Here is a 16,925-nt window from a genome sequence, read left to right as displayed (position 1 = left end):
TTGCCACTTCATACCCTACCCACTCAGTGTCCCGCCTCCTGCAGGCTTTAAGGAGGTGGTTGATAAGCCATCCTTCTGGATTGTTCTGATTGTTTTGCAGTTTGTTTAGCTTGTACTCACAGTGACAGGATCTGCTACTCATCTTAACAGAGCATCACTCAGTTGACTTAACCTGAATGTGCTACCAGACTGTGTTCCCACCAGAGAGATTTGCATATATTATTATCACAAGGAATACGGTTTGTGGCCTGAGGAATGACAAGACACCTGAGGTCACTTCCAGAGAAACGTGTCTCCCTGCCTTGTTCCTGGAAAATAAGTCACGCTTCATGAAAACAATTATTCTGTGGCTCTGGAAATGAATCATCAAAGAAGAAATTGGCACTTACCTTCACCTCTGGTCTGGAAGGATAGTGGAAGGTCACATTATGGAATGCAATTTCACCCTTAATTCGATCCAACTTGTAACCATCTTCTGACATGCAGTCAATGAGGGGTTTCTGGAGTAGAATATAAAAGGAATATAGCAACAGCATGTATTATATGCATTTACTGTCCATCTCGGTTTGAACTGATGCATAAAACAGAACAACAACCAGGTTAAATACTGCAGTGATATGCCAAAGATAAGTTGCTTCCACATTAAATATGCATTAATGATAGTAATAATATTCACTACCATTCACTGAGAAATTAATGTGAGATTATTACTATTGTAATTACTATTACTATATAGTAGTATTAATATATTACATATATTTATATATAACCAAACTTACATAAATAATTAATATACAATTAATTATAATTAATATAAAATGTCAATGATCATATAATTGGTATAAATATTATCACATTAATTTAATTAATTAGTATTTACTGTATACTACTATGATATATTATTACATAATGACAATAAAATAATAGGTTGGCCAAAAAGTTCGTTTGGGTTTTTCCATAAGATGTTATGGAAATATATAGTATTGATCTATAATTAATATATTAGTATATAATATATTGATATTATTATGGAGTATTGTAAATTGAGATACCACAGAAGACAATGTACAAGGTGTTTTAATATGCTTTTTTCATTTATGTAATCATCACTGTAACCTAACTAGACAGGTGATATGCCCATTTGTTCACTTGAGGAAGTAGAGGCATCTCAAGAGGCCAAGGTCCAGTAGTACCCAACATTTAAGTATCTATTATAGATGATGATTAAAACTAACGTTCTCAAGTGGTGTCTTCAAATATACCAACTTTCAACTGATATGCTGAATTCCACCTCTGTTGTTGTTAGTGGTGAGCCTAATTCAGAACTTAACCATGTTGTTAGGTCATCAGACAAGAGTGAGGGTCATCTCCATCTACCAGAACACTCCAGGGTCAACTTCTTCCCTCTACCTCACTAGTGAGAGAAATTCATCATCATATCTCTATTTGGGGCTACAGTGTCATCTATTTCTTCTTCTTTGGTCTCTAGTAAAAATAATAAAATAATTTTTAAATGCCTTAATTTTTTGTAATCGTTTCAGGGGCCTCTCAGACTCGTCATCTTACTTGAGCATGCAACAACCCTAAAAATGAGGTAGACTTTGGATAGCTCTATGTGGTTTTCAACAATCTTTTTATACCCCAATAAATGAAACCCCCAAAATATAAAACAACATATTGCCACCTCCCCCCTTCTGTTCTTGAATTTTGACCTCTCTAGCTTGACCACTGATGTCCTTCAATAACTTAACCAGGGAAATCCTAGCCAGGCTGCCAGGGTCCTTTACAAGCCTGTAGACTTTCTGTCACATTTAGAAGTTAATCTAATCTTATGAACTTGGTCTTAAAGTCCTGCGTGATCTGGCCCCTTCCCATTCCTCCAGCCTCTGTCTCTTGCTCACTCTGTTCAGTCACACTGACTTTTAGTTCCTTGAACTCACCAAGCCCTTTTCCAACCTGGAGATCTCTTCCATGGATACCTCCCTGCTCTCACCTCTCAGGCATCTCCCCTCCCACGAGTCCCCTTTTGCATGGCTGACTCACCTCCTTCGGTTCTCAGCTCAGAAACGGTGTCACTGTCACTGTCACTCAATTTATTGAGTGATGGATTGTCACTCAATCCATCCCCTATCCCAACCACTATCACACTGACCTATTTTATTTCCTTGCTTTTACTTATCACCATCTAATATTATCTTAGCTTTGAATGTGCCTACTTTGGTATTGCCTATTTCCCATATGATATGAGAGCAGGGGCCTCATTTGTTCTACTTCACTCTTGCACTGCCAGCTCAGAATGGGGTCTGGCTCATGACAGCACTTATTTAAGTACTGCTGAATTAAGGGCATTGTGATAGTTTCTCATATTTTTTAACATTGAGGATAAATTCCTCGTGAGTTCATTCCTGCCCCCAGCCCCAACCTGCTAATGGCCTTTACTTTTGGCTTTTACATACCCGGTCCATTGTCTCAAAAATGCTGGTGGCTGCTGCACGGCCAGCTGCAAAGGCTTCCAAACAGGAAGAGGCATTGCCAAGATTTAAAGCTCCTACTATGACACTGAGGAAAATCTGTAATAAAAACAGACAAACATAGTTTTCATCAATTTGTAAATAGTCTTCACTGTCATTTGGGCTGCCCACGTGAACTCAAAGATTTCTCAGAAATATTCTTCTGTGGGAGTTTGAAAGCTAAATAGCTCTTTGGAAACACTAGGAACAGTTTTTGTTCTGCAAAGTATCTCCAATTTTTCTACTGTTTTGATTTAAAAGACTACATTATTTTTGATTGAACATCACTATTCTACAAAGAAGAACATGTTTTTAGATCAGTAAGAGGTCTAAACAAGGCAGCACATAGACACTGAGTGGGTTAGAGTAGTGATACGATAATTGATTCATTATATAAACAGCCTTATAATGTTAAAGACTTCTGGTTAAAGGGTTGTTGAAATGATAAAGACACTGTGATTAGCTTGATTGTCCTAGAGACTGGTACATGCAAAATATGCCTACTACTACTGCTACTGCTATATTCCTGCTACCAGTGAACTAGTTTTTAGGATAACTACTGCTATACTACTACTAGCAATAATAACAATAATAGTAAGGTATGTGTTTAAGTGCTCTACTCGTATTACTTCATTTAATCCTTACAACAGAAGAGGAAACAGAGGTGTATGGAGGCTGCCTAACTTACCCAGTGTCTCAACGTGTATTAAGGGGTAGAGCATTATTTGAATCCAGGCTCTTGACTGACATTTTGTCCAGCTCCCAGGCTCATCTACTGCTGCTGCACACAAGTGGAGTGGCCAGGCTCCTGTGCAGAGCTGGTGAAGCTCTTCTTTGACTCACCAACCTGGCCATCTCATTAAGTTAGGGGAAGGCTACCTGATCATGATCAGATGTTCCTACCCAACAGCACTCTGTTTTGCTTTGTTTTGTTTTGTTTTTAACATCTTTATTGGAGTATAATTGCTTTACAAGGATGTGTTAGTTTCTGCTTTATAACACAGTGAATCAGTTATATATATACACATATATCCCCATATCTCCTCCCTCTTGCATCTCCTTCCCACCCTCCCTATCCCATCCCACTAGATGGACACAAAGCACCGAGCTGATCTCCCTGTGCTATGCGACTGCTTCCCACTAGCTATCTATTTTACATTTGGTAGTGTATATATGTCCACGCCACTCTCTCATTTTGTCCCAGCTTACCCTTCCCCCTCCCCATATCCTCAAGTCCATTGTCTAGTAGGTCAGCACTCTGTTTTTAATCAGAGCTGTTTATAAAGAAGCAAAGAGGCAATTCGTCATGTTGGCCTCTAGGAGAAGCATAAGACTTCACCCTTTCAACCAAAGAATGAGCTTTAGTCACGTGACTCACATGGAGGCTGTTTCGTTGGCCACCATGTATTGAGGACTGGAGTTATTTTCTGAGCTAAAATAAAGGTTGGCACCTGCATGAATGTAGTCTTTTTCGGGTAATCAAATGAACCTGGTCTGTAGTGGTTTCATGAGCTGGATTCTTCCCATGGGTTATAGCACATCAGGGCAAAATACTTGAGTCCCTCCCCATTCTCTTTCTCCCTTATGGCTGGACCATGGGGCTTCTCAAAGCCAGTCAGGCATCTCCTCCCTCTCAGTAACCTCTCTATTCCATATATCCAGATGCTGTGGGCCAGCTCCTTCTTGCCTTCTCCCTGAATTCTCTATTCTATGCATGGGGACAAACATTCTCTCTTCAACTGTGCTTCATCTGTCCATCTGTCCTTTTCCTTAATTATGGCAGGTACTTCCTCCATTGGCAGATTACTTACTCTCTCAAGCCCCAGTAGTTCATTATCTGTAACACAGGGATAATGATTGCATATACCTCAAGGGATTGTTATGAGAAGTAAATGATAATGTGTGTAAAGGTGATTAATCCAATGTCAGCCACATAAATAATAGTGATGATGATGATGAAAGAAGTGAGATTCCACACTTAGGAAGTGAGAAGATGAACAGACAGAGCAGTACTTGTGGTCTAATTTGTGTTAACACCACCCTCATCAGAGGTCTTTCTAACTGAGCAAAAGAAGCCTTCCACATGTCCTAGTTCAGGGGTCAGTAAACACTTTCTATAAAGGGCCAGTTAGTAAAGAGTTTAGACTTTTTAGGCCATATGGGCTGAAGCTATTATTCAACTCAGTTCCTCGACTATGTAGTACAAAAGCAGTCATAGACGGTAGGAAATGAATGACTGTGGCTATGTTCCAATAAAACTTTATTTACAAAAACGGGCCACAGGCTGGATTTAACTTGTGGGCCATGGTTTGCTGATTCTAGACCAACTCACTAGTGGCCTGAACTGAAGTTTAGAGTCAAACCCTTGCTCAGCCTGGCTTTGCAAGCACTACCTCAAGCAAACATCTCTCTCGGGGTCCTCAGGGAAAGAGGGAGTGAGACAGACAGAGGTACACATCCTAATACCATCGCAGTAGCTAACACACATCATTTCTCACCCCAAATATCTCACTCTTCAGCCCTGTGGACTGTGGTGTGGGAAGAGGGAGGGCAAAAGAGACCTCTGGGGAATAATTTTTCTGTGGGTGTGCTGTGCTGGAGAAAAGGGGATCTGTTCATAGAAAATAAACTCATGGTCACCAAATGGGAGAGTGGGGGAGGGATAAATTAGGAGTTTGGGATTAATGGATACACATTACTATATATAAAATAGATAAACAACAAGGTCCTACTGTATAGCACAGGGACTTATATTCAATATCTTGTAATAACCTATAATGGAAAAGAACCTGAAAAAAATATATATATACATATACATATATAAAAAATGGAATCACTTTGCTCTACACCTGAAACTATCACAACATTGTAAATCAAGTAGAGTTCAATTAAATAAGTAAATAAATAAATTAAATTAAAAGGGATCTGTGGCCCCTTGGAAGAGGTTCAGAAACAGGAAAACAGTAGTTAATGGGTCAAGCCTCAGAGTCACAGGGATCTGAGCTCAAATCCCACCCTGTGCTATCTGGCATATATTTCTCAACCTCATGGCTCCATTTCATTTTTAACTGGTAGCATAATGGCATCAATCACAGAGTGAAGTTGTGAGTATTACACATGGTAATTATATTAAATACTTCACTCAGTGCTTGATACCTTGTATACACTGAATAATGTTCCTCTCTATTACTGCTGTTACTTTTTCATTATCGAGTCCTGAAACTTAAGAGGCGCATGAAAGAGCAGCCATCAGCACCATTCAGTGCCCTTTCATCTTTTTTTCGTAATAGATCATAGAGTATGTTTTTTGTCCATGTACAAGTGATACTAATTACAGTCATTTATGTGAAATACTTACCATTTATGCCCAATTACCGTGCAGCCAATAATGATTTTGTGCATCACAAAATGTGTTAGATTAACCTAATTGTTAATTAGTTTAATGCATTAAAAACACTCAACTCAGCTTATGCAAACTCAGCCTTTATAGTTTGTTCCTCAGAGCATGGCCAAAAAAGTGCATGCACGCTCAAGAGAAAGAGAGAGAGAGAGGGAGAGAGAGAACCACAAAGGGAATGCTTACTAATGATTATACTGTTAAAGAATGTCTCTCATCTTCCCAAAGAAAAGTTTCTTACGATGTAAGTGGAGGCTTGCAAGGAAAAGTTTAGGAAAAGGAGGTGAGGTTAGTTATTGATGATTAAAATGTTAGAGACACATAGTGTGCCATGTCTGCACAGAGTAAGTACTCAAGAAATATCAGTTGAGAGAAGGAATTCTTTACAGAAGGTATAGAGTAGCCTATAATCCAACGGGCAGGAAACTTGAAGGTGAGAACTTGTTCAATGAGTTAAACAAGGACGCCGTTAGACCGAGGTGGCTTTAATGCCACCTAATGTGGCAGCCTACATAAGCGACCAGAACCTAAGCCTGCATGCCTAAAGGCTAAGAAATCAAAACCTAAGGACAACCAATCACGAACAGCCAATTAGGCTTTCCCCAATAAGGCAACTACTTAAGCTACAGTCGATCAAATAATTCCCTTGCTTTGCTTCCTCCTCTTCTCTATAAAGTCTTTCCCCTAGCTTTTATTAATAGACCCCCTCTAACCACTTCTGGTTTGGTGTGCCCAATAGGAGTTATTTTTTCTCAAACAAACTTCTAAAAATTTTAATATGCCTCAGTTTATCTTTTAACAGAACCATAAAATTGGATCTTCGCTGAAGAGAGTTACCAAGGGTAACTCAGTGGTAATTCAGTGATTCCAACTGGAATTGTGTATTTTCAATACCATTTTTTCATTTTGCCCTCTGAACCGTTATTTGTACACACTTCTGTCCCCTCCTTGCAGGCAAGGAATCAAAAGAAGGATGTCTTTTCTCAGTGCATATCTTTCTGCAGAACGAGCAAATACAAGCTGCTGAGACTAAAGTCAACTACTGGTATTTCTAGTTTGGTAAAGCTGAAAGTTCTTAAGAATCATTAGGTCAATAAAGACAAAGGACTTTACAGTCAGATTTTAGACCTGCAGTACTTTCACTGGCTTTTCAAATGTGCAAAGCTATATTAAAGTTATTAAGGAAGTGGTTAAATTACGATAATAGTAACACTTTCCATCTATGCTATCCCTTTAAGGTTTACAAAACATTTTAACATGATTTATCATATTTAATTTTTTTTAAACAAACTTCAAGTGATGCCAGCTGTTTATCTTTCAAAGAAAAACTGAATTTTAAAAAGTCATTCTTCGTGTATTACCATGCTCTTAATGAAATAAAGTCAGTGCCTTAGAGTGATTATGGTCTGACCTCTAATAATCATTTCTATTTGCAAGTGGAATTTCTATTCAACTTTCCCTAGATATGTATTTATATAAAAGCAGTAGGTCTTAAATTGCAGGCTTCTGGCTAGCAAATTTCTGGTGCACAAAATTTTGGTATTTTGCATTATTTAATTGATGCCTGTCCTACCTAGAATCTGGAGCCAAAATATTTTTTTAAGAATCTTATATGAAACCACTTCCATGCTTTTTAAATTAATATAATTTATTGAATAATTAACAGACCAAATGGAACATATATTTCACGTTTTACCTCCCTGACCTCATGGAGCTTACTGTGTGAGGGTGGGAAGGGACAGGAACAAATGTGAATAAATGCAAGTGTTCAGATTCATTCAAGGACTCTGAAGGAAAAGTTCAGCAAACCATGCAGGAGAATAAAAGACTGCATGAGCATGGAAGACCTGACTGGGGAAGTGCCATCCACTTGGGAATTTGAACAATGACAACAGTCTAACTGTAAGGAGAGGTGCTGTAAGCTAAGGAGGAAAGGTGAGCGGGAGAAAGAGCTTTCCCTGACTCCATCCACACCTGCTATTCACTGTCGAGGTCCCTGTCCTCTGCAGCATATAATACCATCGTCATTACGCATTATGTGATTATTTATTGTTTAGCTTCCCCACTAAACTGTAAATTCCATCAAGGCAAATATCACATTTCTTTTGCTCACTACCGAATTCTCTACACTTTGTATGAGTCTGGCATATAGTAGATGCTCAATAATTAATTCTTAAAAGGACAACTGAAAAGATACTGGAAATTAAAGTAGCCAAGGCATTAGCTATAGCATGGCTACAGTGCAAGTGAGAAATAAAATATACTTGTATTACCTGTCCAGTTGAGGATATTATTGGCTTTGTATTTTAGTAACTATGAGTGAGTGTATTTAACAACTATGTCCATTAGCACATATCTTATGCCATTATTAAGCTCAACCACATAAGCTGTTAATTTTTAGCTAGGAGATCCCTGACTTTCCATTTTCATCTTTTGGACTCAATCAGAAAAATCATTGTTTTACAGCTATAATATCTTCTGTTGATTGGAAAGCATGAAATCACGAGGCTCACGAACTCAAATGCTCAGCATCCCTTTACTATAAAAGGCACAAGCATTGCTGTTTCAACAGATGGACTCCATCAAATCGTTGAGGCTTTCCTCCTTCAGACACTAACGGGATAAACAGAATGCCTTCGCTGTGGACTTTTCTGAGATACCGGCAGGAAATGTTCTATCTAGGTCATCAAGACGGAAGTACCTGGACAAGGGTTCCTGCTGTATATTCTCCATCATCCAGGACGAGTCTGGAGCCGTACCAGAAGGCCAGAGCGTAACACAAGAAGATGAGACACCACATGAATCCAGTAAAGAATCCCATCACTATCCCTTTTCTAATTCCCCAACGCTGGGCAAACACAAGATTTTTCTCATACCTGTGAACAGAAAACATTTGAGTCTATTTCAGCAACAGCAACAGCAGCAGCAGCAGTTCAAGTTAAAATGTTTAGAACAGGCCACAATGCAGTGGTTTTAATCAATGCTTATAAAATCATTCCAAACACAGAGCAGCTTTAGGGAAAGAAAACAACAATAATGCCTGTGTAGTTCCTTAAAAGTTGCTTCAACCTGGCAATGACAATGTGCTGAAAGGATGATGCCTAACAAAGCCTCATAGTTGATTACTTCGTGGATGAGTACAGTGGGGTAAGCTTTGCCCCAAGAGAAGAGAATTTTCAACACTAATGTTTGACCATGAGGGGTCTAGTATTATTTGTGTTTGAATTCTCTCATTAAGTCACATGACATGAAAGATAATATCTTCCATAGTGGAGGAAATACGCTAATGCAATGTTTTATGAGAAGTAAGGTAATCACTTCACAAACAAAAGAAGCAAAAGAAAAAAACATGAAAAGAGGATAATCAGAGGTTGTAAATCCTATTCTCTTTTTCATTTGGTGAATTTGGTAGCAACTGAGAATGTGATCATACTAGATCTACAACATACGCAATAAAAGTTTAGTTAAGTTGGTGGCTGTTTTATAAAATCAGTACCTGGCACCTGATAAGCACTCAACAAATACTAGATAAATGGAAGAATAAATAAAATCAAAGTTTTGACAGCTGTGTTGTTTTGGTCATTTAGGTTTTGATTTCCATTAACAGTTAATCTCCTAGAATGATGGTCTATAATATATCAATGCTAAATGTTATTTGATTAAATGGAAATCTTAGACTTAGAAAGAGCATATAGTACAGTAGCTGAATAAAACACATTGAATAAAAAAGTGCTCAATTGGGCTTCCCTGGTGGCGCAGTGGTTGAGAGTCCGCCTGCCGATGTAGGGGACGCAGGTTCGTGCCCCGGTCCGGGAAGATCCCACATGTCGCGGAGCGGCTAGGCCCGTGAGCCATGGCCACTGAGCCTGCGCGTCCGGAGCCTGTGCTCCGCAACGGGAGAGGCCACAACAGTGAGAGGCCCGTGTACCGCAAAAAAAAAAAAAAAAAAAAGTGCTCAATAAAAAAGTGCAAAATTGCATTTTAGATCAGGTAGGCTTTTCCTTAATGTCAGAAGACAGCGTTTTAGACTGGCATGAAGTATGGTGTGTGTACACACACACCATCAGAGTTTGAAACAAATATCCAACCTAAGATGGCTTTCTAAAAGCCACCAACTGCATCGTCTTCAAGAACACAGAGCTAAAGGCTTGGGAGTCTTTTGTAGGTGGTTTGACCAATCTAACTGCTTAGCTTAGCCACCTCTTGAACAAAAGCTCCCTCAGGGTACCATAGCAAGGTGAATCTGCCACTGTGGGGAAGATTCAGGGTAGTATGCAGATCAACAAAGTTCAGGAAAGTGGCAGACATTTCAATTAACTAACCTTTCAACCTCTTTTTTCTCACCACCGTAAGCAGCCACTGTTGGAATAGATGAGATGACTTCATCAGCCACTGCCCCTGCTTTGGCATAGGCCCTCAATTCATGGTCTGTAAACTTGGACACACTCTGAAGTCCAAACGAAAAAAATAAAATGTGAAGACCAGATAATTAGGTAAGTCATTCTGCCATTCATTGATTCATCTAGCAGAGCAAACATGTAGCAGTTTAATACAAGACTAGATTCCCACTGGAACAGCGTTTACCGAGGAAAGAATTTGGTCCAAGTTTGAGCCATGTTAAGCCTCATCCATGGGTGTTTGGTTGTTGACATATCAAAATGACTCCATTAAAAGTCAGCCTCAACGAAACTTCTCACAGAGTATGTACTAAATAGGGCATTCTATGTGACCACAGTGTTTCAGTCAACATATTAATGACGTTTTCAAGTCAAACCATGTCAGAGTTCATTGCTATTGTCCAAAGGCCATGTCACAGTTTACAGACAAATACCACATGCAAAGACCAGAGGCCCATGCAGGTGTCATATTCATTAGAATATAGAATAAGGGAGAGGTTCTGAGCATGCAAAGGCATATGCAGCAGAGGTAATTCCATAGGAGAAAGCTTCAGATAAATATTACACCACTTGACTCAACTGTAGGGACTCAACTAACTAGTTTTGCTTTTTACAAAAGGAAAGAAAAAGACATTGCACTTAATATTAAACAAGTTAAGTTTTTCTAAAATTGGACCTGGATTGAGTCCTAGTTAGAATCAACCACCAAAGACTTCCCTGGCACAGATTAAGAAACAAGAAGGGGAAAAAGCAAATGTTGTGAAAGATTAACTGGCTCAGAAACCTAAAAATATATATAGTACCCAGACTAAGGAAGTTTATCTTCCAAGTTTTTCCGAACTTTTAGCAGCAAAACCCTTATCAAACAAAATCTTAGACAGAATTTTAACATATAAGTAAAAGTGGTATTTTATTACAATATATTTATTTCACAAGTCCACATTTTATAAATCTTGTGAATTGAAAGTAAGGCTATTCTAATCAACATTAAAATTTGACTTTGGATGGTATGGCAGTTTTTACCACAATCCTCTTCTAATTTATTTCTGAAATATGTAATGAGCATAGTAATGAGAAAATTAAGTAGTTGCAAATGTTATCAGTTTTTATTGTAACGGCACATTAAAGAATCTCTTGATACTTCAATTAAACTGATATAAGAACTTAAAACATGTATATTGGGAAATATCTAACAGTTGTTCATGTTTCCCACTGTAGGTATATAAAAGTCATACAAAGGCATACAAAACCTATGATCAGTTCTAATATGTCATATTCTAATATGTCATATATTGCCCCCTCCACCTTTTTTTGTCCTGCTTTTGAATTGAGCTTAGTGAAATTGCTCGTATCATTTTACACAAACATGCACACACCTGAATTCAAGAAGAAACAAGTGCAGAGTTACAACATTCCAAATCGGTGACACATTTACAAGAAGTTGAAATATGGACACTGAGACAAGAGAAACTGTGCTTTGAGCCTATTTGAAATCAAGTTAACCAGTTTATGTTGTTGGTCTCCAACATGTTAAAACGTGACATATGGTCCATTTGAGTGTGAATATTAATCTTTTGTGGGTTTGAAGAAAGAGATTAAATTTTTTTGGAGGGAAAAAAACGCTGAATCAAATGTTTGCAGACTCCCCAGTGACCCTCTGTGGAAGTTGAGGCTTTCCTGGAGTGCAGCTGAAAAGCATTTGGTAGGAAAGACTGTTGTAAAACTTGCATGATTTGGTGGATTGGGAAAAAAACGAAAGCTAATATCTCTTTAGTAATTAATTCTGTGCCAGATGCCATGCTAAGAGCATAACAAGGATAATGCCTTGAGTCATCACAATGACTTTGGGAGGTACTAACCTTATTTTAAAGATGAGGAAACTGACATTTTGACGAGTTGAACATATCTTTCTTGAGCCAGGTGGTAGAGCCAGGTGGTGGCCTAGTTAAGTGGAATGAGCTCTTTGCTATTGTCACTCTGTATTACCTGGGAAACATTTGAGTAATACAGCCAGTGGAGTGTAGAGAGTATTTTGCTAGAAAATACAGTCATGGAGATCGGTACCTGTTGCTCAATGATGTGAATGTATGTGCAGCTTTTCACTTAAATTCTATTCTCATTTACAGCAAATTATGAGTGTGCCTGACCCCATGACCTGTTATCTAATGTGGCTACTCTAAAAGTAAAATAGAATAATTTCTCAATCCTTGGGAGTGTTTTTTAACTGGGATGACCCCAAATTCCTACTCCTATACTTTTTCTTGGCCTGCATACCTGGGGAATGGAAACTGTGACTGGGGTACTTCTCTGAATGGGTCAGATAACCCTCTCTCTGAAACTGATCAGATGGATGGAGAACACAGTGTAATTGCAGAAATCTCTTTTATTTGTTGGGCCTTTCTGAGGGAAGCATCTGAACTTGGGAGACCACGGGAAGCCACAGGCACACTGCAGAGTGAGTGGGGATTTAGAATCAGGCTTCCTTGAATTTGAATCCTATTCTGTCATTCACTGGCTGTGCAGTTCCAGACAAGTCCCTTTACCTCTCTGAACCTCCATTTCTTATATTTAAAATGGCATTAATACTTTATAAGATTGTTGTAAAATTAGAGATCATGTCCTTGAGCCTCCTAATACTGCCTGGCAAAATAGTAAATATTCAATTAATGTAGTTGTTATTGTTATTAATACAATAATATTTGTGTTATTAAAATATTATTAATCCCTAATCTAATAATGGAATGTTATTTGATACTGAGTAATAATCAAACAAAATAAATCAAAATGGTGATAATGATGTTGACTAAACATACTCAGGAGAAGGGAATCAAGCTTCCCATTTTTGGCTGTTTCTCAGTGCAAAAGTCTTCCCATGGAGAGAAGTGAGAAGACATTCTTACCAGACCAATGACGGCTGCTCCAATCCCAATGAGAGGGCTGACAGAGATAATAACCAAGGTCAGTTTCCAACCCCGGTAAAATCCCAGCAGGAACCCACAGACGCTCGTGGTCATGCGCTGAATGAAAATGGCCATCTGGTCGGCAATGGCATCATTGATTTTGTTAATATCACTAGAAACAAGAGAGGCTTTGGTCACTAAAACTGAATTTGGTCAATTCAATATCTTGCTGAGAAAGTACAATCTTTCCTTTCTAAACACTCCTATTTCTGTACCCCATTGCCCTTGGGAAACTTAATAGCTTCTCACATCTTGGAAATTTTGCTGCACCGTGGGAGGGCAGCAAGCCTCTCTCCTCACAGCCAAGGGAGTGTGTCCTTAATCCAGTTTTCCTGACTGGGGTTCATTCAACATAGGCAAAGACTTTTGGAAATCCTCTTATTTGTCCCTTTCTTTCTTAAAGCTAATATCCTTGGTTTGTCCTAAACAGCCCTTCTTTCCTTTATACCTGCTAAATCTTTTCAGCCTCAAGGTTCTACTCACATACCACCTATTTCATAAAAATTTATATAATCCCCCAGGGAGAAGTAATAACTTCTTTCCTGTGTTACCATAGCAATGTAATTAATCTGTATACATGTGTATATGTATGTGTATGTAATTATTGCTTTCTGCTTATACGCAGTATAGAATTGTGGTTAACAGCACAGACTCTGGAGCCAGACTCTGAATTTAAACACAAGCTGTTCTTGGGCAAGTTACTTGGCCTTTCTGTGTCTCAGTTTCCTCATCTATAAAATGCGGATAAAAACAGAACCTACCTCAGTCGGTAGCAGTGAGGATTAGTTAATACACGTAAAGTATTGGGTTGGCCCAAAAGTTCGTTCGGGTTTTTCTGTAACATATGGAAAATCCGAACGAACATTTTGGCCAACCCAATATGTAGACCAGCGCCTAGCATACAGTAAACAATCAATGTATGTTAGCTCTGATTATTTGCTTGAACCCTTTATCCCTCCTACTAGGCTGTAAGTTCCTTGAGATCAGGAGCTCTGTGGTATATCTTTATGCCTTGCATAGGGTAAGTGCTCCAGAGTATTGGTTGACTATCATTACATTAAATTCATATTCCTGGAAACATTCCCATAATCTCTGGTCCAGATGGAGCAAACAAGGCTCAGGACTTGATAGCAAAAAAGGACCTTAGACATTACAGAGAGATTACACAACTGTATTCTAGCAAGGTTAAGTATCTGTTCAAGGTCAAAGTAAGTAAAGGGCAGAATGAGTGCTGGACGGTAGGGGCCCCAACATTCAGTCTGCTTTTATCTTCACTACACTACACACTAACTGTCTTTCATGGGACCCCAAACTTAAATTCAACACGGTTCAATGGTTCTCATTACTCAGAGCTCATTCAAAAATTATGGGGGGGGGGCACTACCAAACTAGTATTTAGGTGTAAATTGGATTTAAATCTAGTTTTTCAGTTTGAATCTTTCTCAAACTATTTTGAACTTTTTTTGTCATTATATGCGGAAATTATGTCAACAGGCAAAGCAAGATAATTCTTTCTAATCATATTGTTTTCCTTATGGGTACATTGACTGTGACATCCCTCAATTTCTTCTTTCGAGATCAAATAACCCTACATCCTTTAAACTCTCTTCTATAATACTTCATTTCTAGTACTTTAGTCCAGGACCTACAAACCAAATTATAGTATCCTGACTTTCAATTTTTAAGTCATTTTGGAGGAGCTTCAAGCTGGCGGAAGAGTAAGACGCGGAGATCACCTTCCTGCCCACAAATACATCAGAAATACATCTACATGTGGAACAACTCCTACAGAACACCCAGTGAATGCTGGCAGAAGACCTCAGACCTCCCGAAAGGCAAGAAACTCCCCAGTACCTGGGTAGGGCAAAAGAAAAAACAGAGCCAAAAGGATAGGGACGGGGCCTGCACCAGTGGGAGGGAGCCGTGAAGGAGGAAAAGTTTCCACACACTAGGAAGCCGCTTCGTGGGTGGAGACTGCGGGTGGCGGAGGAAGGAAGCTTCGGAGCCGAAGAGGAGAGCACAGCAACAGAGGTGCGGAGGGCAAAGCGGAGAAATTCCCGCACAGAGAATCGGAGCCGACCGGCACTCACCAGCCCAAGGGGCTTGTCTGCTCGCCGCCGGGGAGGGCGGGGCTGGGAGCTGAGGCTCGGGCTTCGGTCGCAGCGCAGGGAGAGGACTGGCGGCGTGAACACAGCCCGAAGGGGCCAGTGCGCCACGGCTAGCCGGGAGGGAGTCCGGGAAAAGTCTGGATCTGCCGAAGAGGCAAGAGACTTTTTCTTCCCTCTTTGCTTCCAGGTGCGCGAGGAGAGGGGATTAAGAGTGCTGCTTAAAGGAGCTCCAGAGACGGGCGCGAGCCGCGGCTAACAGCGCGGACCCCAGAGACGGGCGTGAGACGCTAAAGCTGCTGCTGCCGCCACCAAGAAGCCTGTGTGCGAGCACAGGCCACTATCCACACCTCCCCTTCCGGGGAGCCAGTGCAGCCCGCCACTGCCAGGGTCCCGGGATCCAGGGACAACTAACCCGGAAGAACGCACAGCGCGTCTAAGGCTGGTGCAACGTCACGCCGGCGCAACGTCACGCCGGTGCTACGTCACGCTGGCCTCTGCCGCCGCAGGCTCACCCGGCATCCGTGCCCCTCCCTCCCCCCCACCCCCCGGCCTGAGTGACCTAGAGGCCCGAATCAGCTGCTCCTTTAACCCCGTCCTGTCTGAGCGAAGAACAAATGCCCTCAGGCGACCTACACGCAGAGGTGGGGCCAAATCCAAAGCTGAAACCCAGGAGCTGTGCGAACAAAGAAGAGAAAGGGAAATCTCTTCCAGCAGCCCCAGTAGCAGCGGATTAAATCTCCACATCAACTTGATGTACCCTGCATCTCTGGAATACCTGAATAAACAACCAATCATCCCAAATTGAGGAGGTGGACTTTTGCAGCAACAATATACATATATATATATATATATAAAATTATTTTTTTCCCTTTTTCTCTTTTTCCGTGTGGATGACAGGCTCTTGGTGCTCTAGCCAGGCGTCAGGGCTGTGCCTCTGAGGTGGGAGAGCCAAGTTCAGGACGCTGGTCCACAAGAGACCTTCCAACTCCACATAATATCAAACGGCCAAAGTCTCCCAGAGATCTCCATCTCAACACCAAGACCCAGCTTCACTCAACGACCAGCAAGCTACAGTGCTGGATGCTCTATGCCAAACAACTAGCAAGACAGGAACACAACACCATCCATTAGCACAGAGGCTGCCTAAAATCATACTAAGTCCACAGACACCCCAAAACACACCACCAGACGTGGACCTGCCCACCAGAAAGAGAAGATCCAGCCTCATCCACCAGAACAGAGGCACTAGTCCCCTCCACCAGGAAGCCTACACAACCCACTGAACCAACCTTAGCCACTGGGGACAGACACCAAAAACAAGGGGAACTACGAACCTGCAGCGTGTGAAAAGGAGACTCCCAACACAGTAAGTTAAGCAAAATGAGAAGACAATGAAACACACAGCAGATGAAGGAGTAAGGCAAAAACACACCAGACCTAACAAATGAAGAGGAAATAGGCAGTCTACCTGAAAAAGAATTCAGAACAATGATAGGAAAGATGATCCAAAATCTTGGAAACAGAATGGAGAAAATACAAGAAAGATTTAACAA

The 16,925-nt window shown here is 40.4% G+C and overlaps 1 protein-coding gene across 3 annotated transcripts in view; it reads right to left on the bottom strand.

The window, feature by feature from the left end:
• Nucleotides 1-16,925, bottom strand: part of ABCB11 (ATP binding cassette subfamily B member 11) — an 86,274-nt gene that overhangs the window by 49,302 nt on the left and 20,047 nt on the right. For all 3 annotated transcript variants that reach the window (XM_067741630.1, XM_067741632.1, XM_067741631.1), the window contains exons 7-11: nucleotides 13,205-13,376; nucleotides 10,230-10,354; nucleotides 8,609-8,783; nucleotides 2,457-2,570; nucleotides 390-500 (exon numbers count right to left, since the gene is read on the bottom strand). In XM_067741630.1, the coding sequence (XP_067597731.1) occupies nucleotides 390-500; nucleotides 2,457-2,570; nucleotides 8,609-8,783; nucleotides 10,230-10,354; nucleotides 13,205-13,376 (697 nt within the window). The remainder of the gene's footprint in view (nucleotides 1-389; nucleotides 501-2,456; nucleotides 2,571-8,608; nucleotides 8,784-10,229; nucleotides 10,355-13,204; nucleotides 13,377-16,925) is intronic.

This window comes from Pseudorca crassidens, chromosome 6 (assembly GCF_039906515.1).
Source record: "Pseudorca crassidens isolate mPseCra1 chromosome 6, mPseCra1.hap1, whole genome shotgun sequence".
NCBI classification, from domain to species: domain Eukaryota; kingdom Metazoa; phylum Chordata; class Mammalia; order Artiodactyla; family Delphinidae; genus Pseudorca; species Pseudorca crassidens.
Note: the sequence above shows the minus strand (reverse complement) of the source record. Positions and strands in the feature narration are given on the sequence as shown.